The sequence below is a fragment of the Miniopterus schreibersii genome (assembly GCF_964146895.1).
Source record: "Miniopterus schreibersii genome assembly, chromosome: 21".
Classification (NCBI taxonomy): Eukaryota; Metazoa; Chordata; class Mammalia; order Chiroptera; family Miniopteridae; genus Miniopterus; species Miniopterus schreibersii.
In genome coordinates this window covers 7,057,880-7,075,645 of record NC_138123.1, presented here as the reverse complement: position 1 = coordinate 7,075,645, position 17,766 = coordinate 7,057,880, and the positions used below count along the sequence as shown (strand labels likewise).

At 50.6% G+C, this 17,766-nt stretch overlaps 1 protein-coding gene across 1 annotated transcript in view; it reads right to left on the bottom strand.

Annotated features, from left to right (window-relative positions):
• CNIH3 (cornichon family AMPA receptor auxiliary protein 3) overlaps positions 1-17,766 on the bottom strand; it is a 51,358-nt gene that overhangs the window by 11,109 nt on the left and 22,483 nt on the right. Inside the window, exons 2-3 of the mRNA XM_081124237.1 lie at positions 17,294-17,362; positions 14,865-14,912 (exon numbers count right to left, since the gene is read on the bottom strand). Coding sequence (XP_080980363.1) covers positions 14,865-14,912; positions 17,294-17,362 — 117 coding nt within the window. The remainder of the gene's footprint in view (positions 1-14,864; positions 14,913-17,293; positions 17,363-17,766) is intronic.

Genomic DNA, 17,766 nt, shown 5'->3' with positions numbered 1-17,766 from the left:
GCAGACCAATGAAAACTTCATCGAAACAAGAGTAAAACCAGTCAGGCCAAAGTGCTAAAACAGACAGATTTCATACTGAGTAGAAAAGGGTTCATACTTTTCTCCTTTCTTCCAATAAAGCAGGGCTTTGAGCACATATGTTGGTTGATAATAATAATAATAATAATAGCTCTTGTTTATCCAGCCCCAACCACTATATCAGGTTACTGCTTTATCTTCTTTATTCCTCACAACAACCTCTAAAGTTGGTGCCTTTCTAATTTTACGGAGCAGAAAACTGAAGCTCAGAGACGTCAAAATAACCTGCCCAAGGTCATGGAGCCCGTCAGCGACTCGACCAGGACTTACAGAGGTAAACCCTGGTCCTTCACAAATCCCAGACGTGTGCGCGGGGCTCACTGAACTGAGCCAGGCAGGAGCTAGGACGTCCACAGTACCGCCCGGCACTGCGCAGAGACTGAGCCATGACCATCAAAACCACACCTGCTTCTCAGGAGCTACATGGTTTTTTCCTCCTTTCCACGTTTTAATAAAATCAGAGACACATCAATGGTAATTGGAAAAAAAATTTTTTTTAAATGGAGACAGGTTCTAGAAGCCACAGGCACAATGATCGTGTTTTAAAGAAACTGCCAGACGGCAGAGGGTGGTTTCCTGGGCAGTGTGTGCCTGGTGCCTGGTTCACACGCAGCCAGAGATTTCCCTGAAGGTCCAGGGTTCAAAGGCCCTGAGACCACAATGATGCTGAGAATGCTGGGGGCTTTTGAAAACGTTTTAGGAGATTCAGTCAATTAATTAAGGGTATCTGATGCTGGCCTCTCAGTCAGGACATGGCAGCTGGAAAATCAGAAGTTTGGGAACTTGGGGGAAAGCTTTCCGGAATTTTCAAGGTGGTTGCCAGAGCAACCTCAGGGACCAGATCCTGGAAGAGCTGAAACATTCTATTTTAAAAACACCCAGCTGATCGTCAGAAAGAGAGAAATGAAACAACAAAATAATCAGGTACACACTGGAAATTCTTACAAAGATGAGCATGTTCTCAAAACCAGAAACAATTCAGCCTATGAGAAATGTGTTGACCCTGGAAGCAAAAAGATTTCCAAGTGACTCCCCAGGATTCTGATTATCACCTGTATTTTACACAGAATATTGAAATGAAAAGCTCCTCTCCCCTGTTGGATTTCCTCTCAATTCTTGGGTAGATTACAAGTTCCTTCTACCATTCAAGTCTCGCCTCTTCGAACAAGTCCCTCCTCTATGCATGCATTCAATCATTCATTCATTCATTCATTCATTCAACAAACACTCATTGAGTTTAATACGTTATATTACTGTGAGCGATACCCAGCCAGGTGACCCGAAGATGAGGCGACTCGATGACACGGTCCTGCCTTCAGGAAGAGTCCAGAAGGAGAGATTAGACAGATACATAAATGCTCCCAACACAATCACCATGTGGGGTCACAAATATCACTGGTTCCCCAAACTGCTGGGCAGCTGAATCCTTTGGAAGACCTTTGTAAAAATGCAGATTTCCAAGCTCCACTTCAGCATTTCCAGAGGGTGGAGCGCAGGGCTCTGTATTTTAAATGCTGTGCATCTAACTCTGATGAGCTGCCAGGTTTGGAAACAGTGGCTAAAGGCGAGAGAACCCCCCGCTGCAATGACAGTTAGTGATTTCATGGAAGTGGGTGGGCTTTAGGCGAGACCAGAGTCCAGTGGAGGGAGTGTTACCTGGCCGGCCCGGGTTCAAGCCGGGGGAAGCCGGACAACAGCCTAGGAAAGGCCCTGGGGAGGGTCACGAAGGTCAAGAGGAGGGGTTGGGACTTGACATAACAAGCAATGAAGGGCCATCCACGGCCTCCGCGCACAGGAGTGTTAGCAAAAATAATTTGGCAGAGTCGTGATGGATGGATTGGCAAAAGCTGGCATCTGGTTTTAGAGAGATCAACAAGGAAACCTCTGTTCTTAAGAGCAAACGGATAAAAACGGAAGTTGGTTGCAGGGGGGATGACAAGGAAGTGATGAAGAAACATTGTTTCACATTTTTATATGCTGCCTCGTTTAAAAATAGAGTGTAGGTGGCTCCCAAATGTGTTGTTAATTAATCGTGACATAGTTGTTTCTGGACAGCTATATTTAGCAATACCTAGGATCCTGCTTAGCTTCTTTGTGTTTCTCTCTGGGTTTGTTCCATTTCCTACTTTGGCAAAAATGCAGTTTTGTAAACAATCATCGATCGGCGAGGATCCTGGTGTCTGCGGGGTCCCGCCCAGAAACCCGCCACCTTGGCAGACGCTCAAATCCTCGGGGAGCCTCTGAAACTGCCTCTGCCCTTGCCCCCGTGACAAAGTGGGACTCTCTGGGGCGGGACCCCGCACAGGGACTTTAAAAGCTCCCCAGGAGACCTGCTGTGCCGGGAGACCGAGGAGCTCTGCTGTGTTAGAGGGACTCCTGGGCGCCCTTTCTGCCTCGCCCCGGCTGCACCTGGAGCTGGGCCGGCAGCCCAGCCTCGGCGCCAACATCTGGCCACGGCGACAGCCCTGTGGGGAAGCAGGCACCTCTGACCGCTGGGGGAACAAAAACTGCTTCCACCGTTTTGGGAAAGTAATGTAGCAAGTTTGAGAAAAGTCCAAATTCCTATACTCTTTAACCCAACAGTCTCCCTCCTGGGACACAAACACACAAAGGTGTTTATTGCGGGGTGACTGGCAGGGGCCTAATAAAACTCGAAACATACGGAACGTCCATAACTGTGGACATGGCTGAATAAGTTACGTGTACTACGGGTCCTTGTGAAAGTCTGTGCAGTTATTTTTAAGAGTTAGGTCTACAGCTCCTGACCTAGAGGGCTGTCCGTGTAAGGGCGTGTGGGAGAAAAAACAAGCTATAGAAAAAAGACGTTTTCATTACCGGGAAGAAGAAAAACAAAAAGCCACCCTGAGAGTAGGCGGGCACACGGGTGGGGAGGCATCTGCCTGGGCGTGAAGAGCGTGGCCATAACAGCAGGACGCCGACCCGAGCTTTTAACATCAGTTGTGTCGGGCAGTTAGGAACAGAGAGGGGAGAGGAGCTTATCAGTATTTTCTTTATATTAGCTTGGAATCATTTTCGAGTCAAAATGGGGACATACTACCTTTATAATTAAAACAATTAATAAAGAAAAACCAAAGAGGGAGCGCTGGGATAAGCTACCTGTATTCAGATCCTGGTTTCGCATGTCCTGGCGGAATCCCGTCCCTCACCCCCCCTGCTCTCATCACCCTCGTCAGTGAGCGGGGGCCACGGTGGTGTCCACACTCGGGGTGCGGGTGAAGTGAGATGACGCGTTTAAGCACTTTGCCGCAGAGGGTCACTTAAACATTGTCGTTAAGGAAAAGCCTTTTCCTGAGCCACTAAGGACCAACCTTCCAAGTCTAGGTAAGCTCACCTCCTCCAGCAGAGAAAAAGCCCCCAGCGCCCTGTCCCCCACTGCAGAGGGGTGCCTCCCGTCAGGAGTCCTGATGTGACGACGTAACCGCTTCTGTTTGCAGCCTGGACAGCACTATGAGGTGGGAAACATTCGCTGTTATTTCCTCCAGCCCCAGAACAGGTCATGCTGTCCTACTGCCCGGTGACAACTTCTGGGCAGGGAAGCACCCGGGGTCTCCTGGGAGGGGGTGTCCTATAAACTCAGGCAGTGACGGCAATTACATAACTTCAGCCCGCCTCAGCAGTTGGCGCTTCTGCAAAAGCTCACCTCGAGTCCGTGGACTTGGTCCTGACCCTGGGCCTGCTGGGGAGACAGGAGCCGCAGCTAATTAGAATGATAAATGGCCCCGACCTCGTCCCTCCGGTGCCGAGTTAACTGTCTCGGCCCGGGGACTGCTCTGCACGCTGCCGCCTGCCAGGACGTGGTGGTGTGAAAGGCAGGGGCCAGTCCCCTAGAAAATGACCCCGGAGGTGATACTTTTTCATTTGAGATATAATTGAGCTACAATATTATATTAGTTTCAGTTATACGACGTAATGATACAATATTTCTATATGTTGCAAAATGATCACCACAAGCGTCATGAAGGTTTGTCACAATACATAGTTGGGATTTTTTTCTTATGAGGAGAACTTTTAACTTGGCCACTGTTAACTATGCGATACAGTGTTAACTACAGTTGCCATGGTGTACATCCCATGACCTGCTTATTTTATAACTAGAAGTTGGTACCTTTTGACTCCCTTCAGCCATTCTGCCCCTGTCCCCTGCCTCTGTTCTCTGTATCTATAAGCTTGGTGTTTTGTTTAGTTTCTAGATTCCACACATAAGTGAGATCATATTGTATTTGCCCTTCTCTGTCTAACATAATGCCATTAAGTTCCATCTGTGTTGTAGTAAATGGCAGGATTTCGTTCTTTTTTATGGCTGAATGATATTCCATTATATGTGCCACATTTCCTCCATTCATCCCTGGATGGACATTAAGTTTGTTTCCATAGCTTGGCTATTGGAAATAAGTGCTTCTTCACAGGCTTTGTTCAGAATAAGTTTGCTTTCCATTCTGATAAACATGCAATAAAGTCCCACGGAGGATCCAAGTCTTGCCCTCTCACTGCATCACACTTGTGGAAAATGGGAAAATACTAGTAAAATCTAAACCCAGGGGCTCACTAGTGACTCTTTTTGCTGTTTGCCAAGGAGCAGAATTCGAGGTAAGGCCAATCACTTCTCCTGACCAAGGAGGGGATATTCCCATACAGACTCTTCTCTGGTGCACAGGTCCTGCTAGGGGATAAAAGGTTCCCCCCTCTACACCCCAGGGCCTCAGAGTGTGACTGTATTTGGAGACAAGGTCTTTAAAGCAGTAATTAAGGTTAAATGAGGTCCTTAGGATGGGCCTTGATCCAGTATGACTGATATCCTTCTAAGAAGAGGAGATTAGGACACAGGCGACCACGTGAGGACACAGTGAGTGGGTGGCCGTCTTCAAGCCAAGGAGAGAGGCCTCAGAAGACCAACCAGGCCGAGGTCTTGCAGCCACCGGGTCTGTGAAGAAATAAATTTCTGCTGTCTAAGCCACCCAGTCTGGCGCTTAGTTATGGCAGCCTGAGAAAACTAACGCAGATCCCACACAGACCTGCGTGAGGGGGTGCAGGGTCTCCTGAGGGCGCTCCCCCCAAACCACCCCTTCCCACCAGTCCCTTCCAACTGAGGTGATGCCTTTGATCAAAGCCTCTCAGCCTAGTTTTGACCTGGAGAATGAGAATCAGAGGAGACAGGATGGGGGTGAGACCAGAGATGAGCATGGTGCCCACGTGCACGTGACCGACAGTGGGTCCCGTGGGTGTACAAATGCTAGGATGTCCGAGGGTGGTGTCCAAGTTGCTCTGAAAAACCCAACGGTTCGGAACTATCCTGGGAAATGTAGGGAACTGTGTTCTTAATCCCTAGTGCGTGAAAACGTAGGCCTGCTAGAAAGGGCAGGGGGTGGGGAAGCAGGATGGATCTGAATCCGGACCCAGCGCACACCACCCGAGTGACCTGGGCAGGCGATGCTCAGCTCCCCCTGCACTGCACAGGGCTGTGGTAGGGATAGGAGAAATCCTGCCACTTACCAGGGAAGGTGCTGGGCAGTGACCCGCTCCCACGGGCCCTGCCCTCACCAACTTGATAGTCTACCGAGGAACACACACTTGTTACAAATTCTGCTGCCTCTGACTTCCCCCTCCCGCGCTGCCTTCCTTTTAAAGCCCACCATAGTTGTGCTTGGAAAGCTTTACGGACACCTTGAAGCAAGCCAGCATCCCTCTTCTCGGTCGGCATCGCCAGGATCAAAAGCATTTGAAGCGCACCAGTGGCGAGTGTTGAAGCCTTGGGTACACAAACAGGATTACACAGAACCTCCCAGAAGACACCCTGCTTGTCATCTCACCGCACATCCTGCTGATGTAATCTGAGCAACACGCACGTTCCCCGAGGAGAGGAACCTTGCGTGAGTGGCTGCTTTATTTGGTTCCCACCGGGACGCCAGTGGCACTAGCAGCATTTCACGCTGATGTGCTGAGTGGCAACAGCGGTGATGTCACCGCTAAGAGGCCACAATAGCGAGCTGTGGCCGCCGTGTGCTTGCCGCCCACCTCCCTGTGCTATAATCGGTCATCGCTGTCCTCCCGGATTTCATCACGGCTGTGACCGGCACACGCGGGAAAGGAACAGTGTGCTTCTGCTGTCCCTTTGTAATAATGGCACTTTGCATTTGTATGGCGGATGGAACATATTCGGTGCCTTTTCTTGTCTACTGCCTGGTCTGATCCCAACGAAACAAAACGCCTGCGTTTTTGTCATTGTCTGTGCCACAGGGATAGCCTGGGAGTCGGAGCCAGTGACACTCTGTGCTGAAGGAGCGTCAGTGCCCCAAATTGCTTCAAGAATAACAAACCCCATGCGAGCTGCACATGGAGCCAGCGCGATAACACAGCAAGACAGCTATTCCCCGGGGAGAGGACACATCTGGAGCCCCCGAATCGGTTCAGCACGAGTTGGGCGCGCAGGCGAATGTCACTGGAGTCCTGGTTTTAACTCTAGGGAGAGGCAGAGGCTGGGTCACACTCCAGGGAGTGAGAGGCTATTAGGATTTGGTAATATTGGCACATTTTGTGGCCTAGAAACATAACCCAGAAATGTTTCTTGCTTCCTCAGCAATCTGGAAAAGGGCAAGAATGGTGAGCATTTGGAGGGCTGAAAAACAGACTCTTCCCTTCTCATCACATTTTGGGAAAGGGATCCTCCGGAAGCAAAGCTCCCGCCAAGAAAAACAAGTTGTCCGTGGATTACTTGCAATGAGGCGTCCCGCTGGGTGGACCGTCTCGGAGGAGTAGGGAGTCAGGGACTCACTCCTTCGGTCCACTTAGGCACTGTTAGCAAATTATTGCTCTCACTCTGGAAACATTTAGAAAATTAAGGCTCTCTAGGCTCTCTAAATCACACCCGGGGGACTGAGAGAGGGAAGAGGCTCCCCACCGGCATTGTTGAAGCCTGGCTCACCCTCCAGCTCAGTGATGTGCAGCCTCGCCACGCATTCATATCGCCAGGGGGGTGCTTTGCAAACCCCGATGCCCAGGCTGCAAACCAGACCAGTGAAATAGAAATTGTGGGGGTGGGACCCAGGAAGAGTAATTTTTCAGCTCCCCAGGTGATTCTGATATGCAGCCAAGGTTAAGAACCAGGGCTCCTACCACATCCACGACCGTGCTCACCCCCTGGGCAGCGAGAGATGGGCTGATAGAGCAAAGCAGGTCACGCCTGCCGCTGGCCTCTCTTGGGTCTCCACTTGCCTTAATCCCAGGCTCAGCGGTGAGAATTCTGCCTCACACGTTGTGAAAATAATTGTCCAAGCCATTAAACGGCTGCTGGGCTCCTGCTCACTAATCCGTTTTGCTAATTAACATGAATCAGACAGCACGCTAGGCAATGCAACAGATACAAAAATTAGGCGGATATGATCCCTGCCTTCGGGGAATACAAATGTGTACGGTACGTGTACAAGCAACTGTAATGCAGGGACTGTGGGATCAGGGCTCTGAGGGACTCTCAAGCAGGAATTCAGAGGAAAAACGAGGCTGCTTTTAACTGGACCGAGCATGTTTTCACAGCTCACACACACACACACTCCTCCTCAGCACATAATACAGGACCACGTACACAGCAGGTGCTAATGAAATGAATCCCGGCTGAATAGATGAGTAAGTTCAGGCTGCTGCTCACTGGAACCCCCCAATGCCTACACCCAGGACCCCTAAGTGCCCTTCTCCAACCCCCATTTTGCGCAGCTTCCTCTAAGTACCACCGAACTTCACCTCGACCTCTCATGCTGAGTCTTCACCTTCGTTCCCATGCCCACTGCCCTTGAATTTCGGGGTGCTCCTCAGCCCAGATTACTCCCCCGAGACCCACAGCTGTCCCCCAATGTCCACTCTTCCTGCTCCCCGGAATGAAATCCCTGCCCCCAAAATAAGACCAGGAGTGGCCATTTGCCTGAGATCCGGCCAATGAGCTAAAGGGAGTGGTGTGTGCAAATTTGGGGCCACGTCCTTCATGGAAACGGACCTTTCCTCCTCCCTCCTCCATGTCGCTGCTTGAAAGGGGGTCTTGGTGTGATGCCCTCCTAACCATGTGGACAAGAAGTGCCCTCATGATGGCTGCGCTCCAAAGGCAGGAGGTGCCTGAGTCCCCAGATGACCCTGGGAGGCAGCCCCCCACGCCCCGGCCTGGACAGGCTCCCCCCATCAGAATGACCCCCCTCGTGCCTTTTACTCACAGTAGAGCCCACATCCCATACACCTTCCCGCCGCCCACACATCCTACAATATCTGGAGTTCCTTTTTATATTAATGAGAGGAGAAAGTTATTATGGAAAACCAAATTACTTCTGTCAGAACGGCCAGTGATTTGGTGACCTCTCATAGCAAAGCTGCCGAGAGCCCATCAGTCTCTCTGCTTTGAAGGTCAGCCTGGGGACTGCGCTTTGCTGATGAAGGAGGGAGGTTGACTGGCCTCTTTTTCTGGTCTGCATGGTCTGCAGAGACTACAGGGGACACTGAGTGATCGTCATTCTTGGTTAGTGACCTGCAGAGACTGGCCCCTGGTGGAGGGGCAAGAAGCTCTGTAGATGGAATGGAAAGTTACTGGCTCCTTGCTACACATGGAAGCAGCAAGGGACACGGAGAAACAGCAGGGCTCTGGAACCAGCCCCATGAGCTGTGTGGCCTTGAGCAAGGTGAAGGCGGGTAATTTCTCCCAACTCGCAGGGTTGCTGTGAAGATTTAGTTACACAGCCATGCCAGGGCCCTCCAAAACCTACTAAATCTGAACTTCCCAGGATTGTGGGCTGCGGGGGTGGGGGGTGGGGCAGGGAGCAGTATTAGTCAAAGTTCTCCAGAGAAACAGAACCAACAGGACATGTGTGTGTGTGTGTGTGCGTGTGTGTGTGTCTAGATATAGCTATGTCTACCTATATATCTATATCTATATGGAGAGAGAGAGATTTATTTTAAGAAATTGGCTCATTGGTTCATGCAGTTTTAGTGGTTTGGCAAGTCCAGTTCTGCAGGGTGGGCCAACAGGCTGGAGACCCAGGAAGGGCCAATGTTGAGTTGAAGTCCAAAGGCTGTCTGCTGCAGAACTCCTTCTTGCTTGGGGGGTGGAGGGTGGAGGTGAGAAATGTGAATCACGGCTGTTGCAGACTGGCCCTGCACTCTGTTAGCACAGCAGCGGAAAAGAAACACGGGTGAGGCCAACCAGCTACCCAGATCCCTCATGTTCGGGAGCTGCTGTGACATCCTCTCCTCCCCCTGCTGCAGCCTCGCGAGCAAAGGGGGGACTCGGCTCTTGCCCCAGCCCCCTCGGGCCTCTGGTTCTGCAGCCCCATGACAGCACCGCTATTCACACAGCCGCTAAAATGTGCCACCCTTCCCTCCGACTAACAAGGAGTTTGCCACAGAAAGTGTCTGGAAATAAATTATACATGAGACACGGTTTCTGAACTAGTTGCAAGTTTTGTTCCAGGGTATTTTTACTTCCCTTCAAACATCCCCTCTAGGGGTGAGCTATCCTACCAAGAAGTTAAATGGAATTAGAAAAGAGCTGTAAAGGAATCCACTTGGCCCCATCATGGTGAGCCAAGCATATTATAGGGTCCCTGAGGCCCTATGTGGCTCTTGGTATTTGTATCTTTCCTTTAAAATAGCTGAGCAATATTACTGTCGTGATGGTCCTTAAGGAGCTTCCTTCAAAGAGAACCAACAATTTCCCCTATAATGTGGTTGATTAAGATTGTGGACTCTGGTTTGATAGACTTGCCTTCAAATCCCAGCTTGACCAACTTACGAAATAAGAGACCGGGAATATATACTTAACCTCCCGGCCTTGATTTCCTCATCTGTTAAGTGGGGCTATTTCACAGGGTCGTGAGGATGAAAAGAGTTAATACTTTTAACGGCATATAGTAGTCACTCAAGAAATGCAAGCAGCTACGACCACTGTTATCCTTTAGAAATCCCCCAAGAAACAGAATTCTGATCTGGACAACTTCTGAGTCAGGGCTGGTCTCCCTGAGGCATTCCAAACAACCGCCTCGGAGTTTATGTGCCTCTTTCCACTGCATTATTGTCTCTCCATTAACAGACACCATTCCCTCCAGAGCCCGGCAAGAACTGCATTCACAGATAAAATCACTGGCAATCAAGTCGATCCCTGTGGCAGGGAGTTCCAGTAATTAGAGACAAGGCACCGTCTTCACCATTTTTTCCAAGTATTTTAATATCTGCATGACAAATATTGTGCTCCAAAGCGATGTGGGTCTTTCTCTGGGTTCTGGTAGATAAACTCATTTAGTAGCCTCCTCTTAGGTTGAACAAATTGGGACAGCGTTTGAGACTGTCTACTTGTAAATTTGTAGAGTCAGCAACTGGCTAATTTCTGTCACAGAATAAAATCACTTTTTTACAGAAAGATTTTCTGTAAAATCTTATAAAAGTCCCCTTATAAAAGTCCTCATGTTTACAGCATCAGTTAGCTATTGCCATAATAATGCTGCTTAACAAATCACTCCAAAACTCAGTGCCCCAAAGCAATACTCATTTACACGTGCTCGTGCATCTAAAGGTTGACTGGGGGTCACTTGACCTAGTGGGCTTGGCTCTGAGCTACAGGTGGCTCAGGGCTATACCCCTGCCTCTCATGGACCCTGCACCAGCACGTTGGCCTTGTCCATGTCAGAAGTGCAAGAGGAAGAGCAGAAACGCCAGGCGGCTCTTACAGGCCCCCCCACACTCATGAGCCCACTCACATTCCAGCAGACAAATCCCACCACATGGCAGAAGCCAGCATCAGCGGGGAGGGAAATATACATTACTTCCAGCAAAAAGAACTGCAAAGTCACACGCAGTCCCTGCTTTCAGAACCAGGCCATGGAGTTTCTGCAGTGGATTCCGGTTTCACACCACTCGACTTCACTTCAGACTCTGACACCTACCCTAAGACAGAGGGGGCTCTGATAAGGGGCCTAGGTGGCCATGAGTGGTAACATCTGTGGCCTGGTCACCACTGTGTTCTTTCCGAATTAAACCTGGAGCACCTGCCCCCTCCCACCAGCCGGGTTACACCTCCCCAGTGAACTCAACCACCCCCACCCCAACCACTACCCACTCTTCCTCTTCTTCATCCTCGCACTGGTGCTGCTCGAGGAGAGAATGACCGTGATCCACCGACTAGAGCTTCTTATACCCACGAATGTCAGGAGACCGGCTGTAGGACAGGACTCACTCTCGGGGAAATCGGGGTGGGCTGGACTATCACATAATTGTCCCAAACTACGCAACGAGGTACTCCTCTCAGGCAGGCTCAGTCTAACTCCAGACCGTCTTGGACGTGAGGTTGTCTCACTGGTCTAAGGGAGGTGAACATTTTATAGGCCCCAAAACAACCAATCCAAAGATGTGATGACTGAGCTGAGAAGGAAATGTCCTCTTCATTCTCATTCAAATCTCGGGCTTTCGCCTAAGTTCATTTCCTCTAACCATTTCCTGAGCTTGGAGATGCAACAGGAGGCCCTGGTCAGTCTCCTGTGCCTGAAAGCTGCCGTCTAACCACCCTCTGCTTTCCCCGGGCTGCCTGCTCTCCAACCTGAACTTTCCAGCGACCCCCAGAGTTGACGACACGCTCGCAGGAACAGCCGCGCAAGAAGCAAGTGGCGTGACTCTTGCCGTGAAAAAATGAATCATAAGCACAAGTCACCACAAGAATCCTGCAGTTCAGACAATTACCCAAAGAACACGTTTTCTGATAATTACAGAGCTAAAAATGGATCCTCTGTGCAAATCCCTTCCTTTCTCCAGAGAAGGCTGAGGAGGTGGTTTAACGATAGTCAACTGCCGAGATGCATCACATTCTGGGGTGTTTGGGAAACGAGTTCAGATAAATTTCTTGGAAGGTACGCTTCCCAGAAGGTGGTGATGCTACGAGACCCATTAACCCTCCACAGCATCCCCAACATGCACTCCCAGCTGGGGATCTGAACTCAGCAGCCCATTCGGAATGAAAGAGCCAGGAGGGAGGGGGCTCGGCCATCCTGCCTGTGACTCTGCTCGAACACCCAGTGACACTTACCTAAGAGACTGGAGGGAGCACTAAGGGAAATGCCAGCAGCCGAGGATGGCCCGGCCTGCTTCGGCACCAAGTGTGTGCTCAGGGACGTGATTAGGGGTTTCAGGCCGCAGTTAAGGGACACGACCATGACAATAACAAAGGAAAGGGGTGAGATGGAGAAACTGGAGGTTACAGACCTTCTGTGTGTCCACAACAAACACAGTACAGTTCAGTGTGACTGCAAAATACAAGCTGATGTAAGTAGTAAATGTACTAAAATATAAAAGTTGTGTGCGGTGCCATGGACACTACCGAAAGGAGGAAATGAAAAGATTATTGATTATCCCAGTGTTCCCAACAAGGGTGTAGATTACAGACGGGGCCGGAAGCCAGCTTCGGTCATTAACTCACTGGATAAATATTGATCGAGCACCATCGACAGGCTATCCCTGCTCTTCCTCCTGTGTCACTAGAAACGACAGTGAAAGGAACCAAGTCATCGAGTGGAAGGAGAGAGACAGGCCCGCATCCCCTCAATGTGTCTGTGAGCTACCAAGTTAAGCTGAAACACAAGACCTCACTGGCCAGACCATCAGAAACGCCAACGATTTAAAATTACATTCAGAAAGAGATCACGCTCACGTCAGTGAGAGTGGCCTTGGGGATCCAGGGCGCAGAGACGCAGAGGGGAAGAGCTAACAGGGCCGAGTGGCGAAGAGATGGGTGTGCTCACAGCAAGAGGGCTGGGGCGGGAGGGAGATGCCGCAGGGAAATACAGCCGCAGGCACGGGGCTTGCGGCCGCCTTCAGATGGTCAAGGGGTGCTCGCCGCCCCGGGGCAGCTCCTGCGGGAGCCAGAGGGCCCTCGGGCTGCAGCACGTGTGGTCAGGCACAGCTGTAACAGCTGAAGTCTTGAGTTAGTGTTCCATCGACCTTGAACTTTCCTCCCTGGCATTTCCCACTACAATGAGCAGCAAGGTGTTTGACGTCACAGAAGCAGCAGGGGAAGGAGCGTGGGCAAATGAAAAGGGAGAAGAAAACAGAAAAAAAGGTACTTGCAGCACTGTTCCCTACAGCAGAATGCCTCAGCCTACTGTTTACAAAAACTTATGCAAACTCTATGCAAATTTGCAAATGGTAATGCTAATTCTCACGTGGCCCGGTTACTTGCACATGCTTGGCTTTGACTTTGAAAGGTCCAAGCGTGTGGGCAGCAGGGCCTTGGCCGAGGCGGCCATGGGCCGCTGTTGCCTACTGTCTGGCCAGAGGCAGTGGTCAAGCCATATAGAAAGACGAGCGAGGCTAAAATGCGACGGATGTGGGTTAACACTCTGCCAGAGAATTCGGGAGGGTACACTCAGGGTGGGGGGAAACGAGCAACTTGGAGGGTGAAGGGCACTTAGAGTCAAAGGACAAACCGGAGACCATGGAAGTAACAGCTGGAGCGGGCTATTGGCGCCCAAGATGTCATGTGAGAGAGAATTTACAAATTCATGAGTTACCCTTAATACCAAATGTTGTGCCTTATTTCTTAATCACTCTTCAGTCCTTGGATCGCTAGGTGTACTTTCATTCTCACTACGATACACAAGACATGAAACTCGAACATACTGGGTTTAATTTTTTTTAATCCTCAGCTGAGGATGTTTTTCCCTTTGCTTTTCAGAGAGAGGGGAAGGGAGGGGGAGAGACAGAGAGAGAAACATCGATGTGAGAGAGATACATCAACTGGTTGCCTCCTGCACGCGTCCCAACTGGGGCTGGGGATCGAGCCTGCAACCGAGGTACATGCCCTTGGTCGGAATGAACCCGGGACCCTTCAATCCTCGGGCTGACACTCTAACCACTGAGCAAAACCGGCCAGGGTTAATATACTGAGTTTAAAAGGACAGTAATAGCTAGAAAATTTATTAACTTCTTAAGTTCTCTCCCCCAATGAACGATATCAATACTAAAATATAGAAAAACTTTCAAAAACTTTCTAAATTCATTCCCTTCTATCGGTGTTGGCCTGGCATTTGGTTTCTCTCCTATTTACATAAGGCTCAAAAACCTCTTCTGAGTTGACAGGCAGCTTTCCTGCGGCCTGTAGCCCACCTGCTCTGGACAGAGGTCAGGGACATCCTTTGGCTCAAGGCTAGAGGCTGCTTATTTTATCTGCAAGTTGCTGCTCTCTAGACTTTGCTGCAAAAAACACACACTTTCCTGGTCTCTCTGGTCCCCCAGCTATGTCACAGAGTTGTGCTAAATACCAAGCTTGAGCTGCACGCACACACATGAATATGTGTGCACTCGTGTGCTCCTGAATGCGTTTAGGGCAGCTGCAGGCCTCTGCCAGTCCATTCAGAGCAACTCTCTGAACGCCTGTCTCCCCCTTTAATAACACCCCCCATGAGGCTGCCAATCAAACTGCAAAGCTGAGTGGCAGGCTGAAACCTCAAAGGAAACCCATCAGCCAGTGAAAAACTTCCCTGAGCCCGGCGCCAGACAGGAACAAAGGCTGAGAGGCAGTGTCTGCTGTAAGTGCCTGTCATGGTTACCCAAAGAAAAAGCAGCTCTGAATCCAACCAGAGGGCACTTCAGATATCCAGTGCTGTTCCTGCCACTTTAGTTGACGGCCACCCCTTTTAATTAGCGCCTCTTGTCTCTGGAGGCTCCCCCTCCCCCTCCCCGGCCACCACTGCCCTCCTGGGGAGAAAGGACAGGAGCAGGCACTGAGCTTGCTTGGCCGCGGCTCTTACACTGACCTTTCGCAGAAGGAAACAGATGCGCTCGATGTTCCTCAGCCGTTCCCTCTATTGTGATGCACAAGAAAGAGAGAGGGAGGGTTAGAGCGGGAGGGGCCCCCACATCCAGTCTCAGTAGAGGAGGCAGAGCCCACCCGAGGCCCCCCCCCCATGGTTTGCACGCTCCCACCCATGGCTCTTCCTAACCAGAGTTTTTCCATTTATCTTGTCTCAGTCATTTGCTCCTAGAAGAAATATACCAGCAAACAGTGAGGCTCAGCCCCCCTCTCAGCCAGGAGAGGTGCCTGTACTTTTTCTACAGGCACAGTCTCTCCTCTCTTAGCCTCCATGTACCTGTAAGATGGTCCCACTGCTGACCAGGCAGCACATGTTCACTGCATGTCCCAAAGCCTGCAGTCAGGCCTCCCGGGAGGACTTCCCACTCGGGCATCAAAGAGCATATGTGCCCTGACTAGTGTCTAAGGAATGGAAGTTCTCTGACCATTGGCCTTATTTTTCTAGAGTGAGTATATTTAAAGGAAGCAATCTCCCCGCTAAATTAGGCACCAGCAGTGCCCTTGGGCTAAGACTTCAAGACGTCCAAGTTCATCTCCAGGGCCTGGCTTGCTGCTGAAGGAAGATGCTGGGCATTGCTCGAGTGACACACTCAGTGTGGCCTCCCCTTCCCAGCAGTGACTTTCTTGGTTTCTGAAGCCACAGTGAGCACAGCTGTGGCCTCTCCTGGTGCTTCACTCATTACCAAAGCCATGTGGTTGCCATAGATGGGATGGCAATGAGAATGCTCAGGGGTCTGGAGAAGACAGGTGGCTGGGACACTTCACTTTCCCTAACTGAATCTTAAATATAGTGATTCCTGTGCATCCCTTAAGCCCAGAGCAAAGAGCCCACATCAAGACAAACTGGTGTCCACAGGGCTAGGAAGAGAGACCATGCCCTCCTCAACACGTGTGCACACATGCAATGTGCACACGCAAACATACACACAGAGCAGGGCACCAAGGCTGCCTAAAAGGAGAATGGTGGGCAAAGGTGTGGGATGCCAGGCACGAGATCGGGTGGCACAGGACACACACTAGCCCCTTCCCCAGCCAGCTGGATCCTCAGAAGGCCACCTCTCATTGCGTTACAGTGAGACTAGATGCCCAGGTGGCACACAGAAGGGGAGGGTAAATGAGAGAAACTAGGAATAAAACAGAGCATCCCTCCTCTTTCCACCTCCTGGGAGGGGTCCACCCAGAGGTCGGGGGTCTGAAGCTCAGAGAACCAGCAGGCCTCGTGCACGCTCATTTAGAAACACATCCTCCCGTTGGGCAATTAGTTTTAACAAGTCCTTTCGGGGCTGATGTTACCAACCAGAGAGGTAGCTATTTCAAGCCACCTGGCCCTGAAACGCCACTGCAGGGGCCCTCAGAGGCCTGAAGGGCTTGAAGATGAGTTAATGAGGCATCCAGAGCGTTTAACTTCCTGCCAGGGAGGAACATCATAAGAACTGGGAAAATGTGTCTAATATCCCTCCATTTAGGGTTTTTATGGATTGTTTTTAAATCCCAGACAAGAGTCTTTCCCCAGTGGTTGCAATCTGTCCACAAGATGTCTGGCCTTCAGAGCCCAGGCCACTTAATTAGCTCCTTAACTAATTACAAGTGTAGCTTTAATAATAGGAGTAAGGCGCTAAGACCCAGCTCCGCCCTTCAATATTCATTCATTCTTTCATCGGCACGTAGTTACTGAGTGCCTACTGTGTGCAGGTCCTGGTCTGGCCTGGCCGTTCAGAGAAGCTCCTGTGGGACTGGTGCTCATCCTACCCATCCACTCAATACAAGTGCTGTCTTCCTTCCCCTGTATTCATGCCTCTGTCTACACCCATCCCAGGCAGGGCGGCCTGCCCAGCCTGAGGAGCAAGACGGGCAGTAAGACTCTGGGAACAACCCGTGCTGAACCCGGACCAGACCACCAGACTCCATGAGATTCCCCAGTGGGAGGCCTCGGGCCCACAGAGCGCCAGATGAACGCTTCCCAGGTGGTGGCTAGGGGGCTAGGAGCTTTGTACATCAACCCACCCTACGAGAGTGGGGCCGACCACTAATGACGCTTCTATACCTGCCCAACATGGGGACAACACGGAGCTCTCCTGGTTCAAGGGGGAGTAACCAAACACACTAACACGAGGCCTTGAGGGCTCAACAGCCACAGCCCCGCAGACCCTTCCCACCTGGGCTATTGCGACTGCCATACTTGACTTGCAAGAGAAATCAAGACCTCAGCAGGCCTCGAGAACAAGAAGTCTCCTCAACAACCTTGAGCCAGGCACGGAGGTACAGACAGGGTGGAGAATGTTCTTCCCTCATCCGCCTCACTGAAGCCTCACCCTCCTTCCCAGGCCCGAGGCCGTGACACTGCCCTTAACCGCCACAGGCACCTCTACTTACCGCATGAACAGGGTTGCACTGGTCTATGGGGCTCTTAAAGTCTGTTCTTAACTCATCAAAGGCAATTATCTGAAACGAAATACACAGAAGCAAGACATTAGTGCAAAGGGGAGTCAGGACAACATGTCAAGAGGCTCCTGGAGATCTGTTTCAAAGTAACACAGGAGGCTGGAAGAGGGTGTCAGTGACACAAGACCCACCAGAAGATGGTCGCTGTGGAAGCTGGTGACGGGCACCTGGGTTGACTGAACTCTTCCAATTCTGTGTTTACTTTAAAGAAATCCCCAAAATAGGAAATGGGAGAGATCTTGTTTAAGGGTTCATACTTGCAACTAGTAGATAAATAAGTCCTGGAAATCTAATACACAGTACAGCGATTCTAGACAACAAAATTATTACAGTAACAATTAAGAGAGTAGATCGTAATTGTTCCCAATGCTAGAAGAAATCATAATTATGGGATGGCGCAGAGG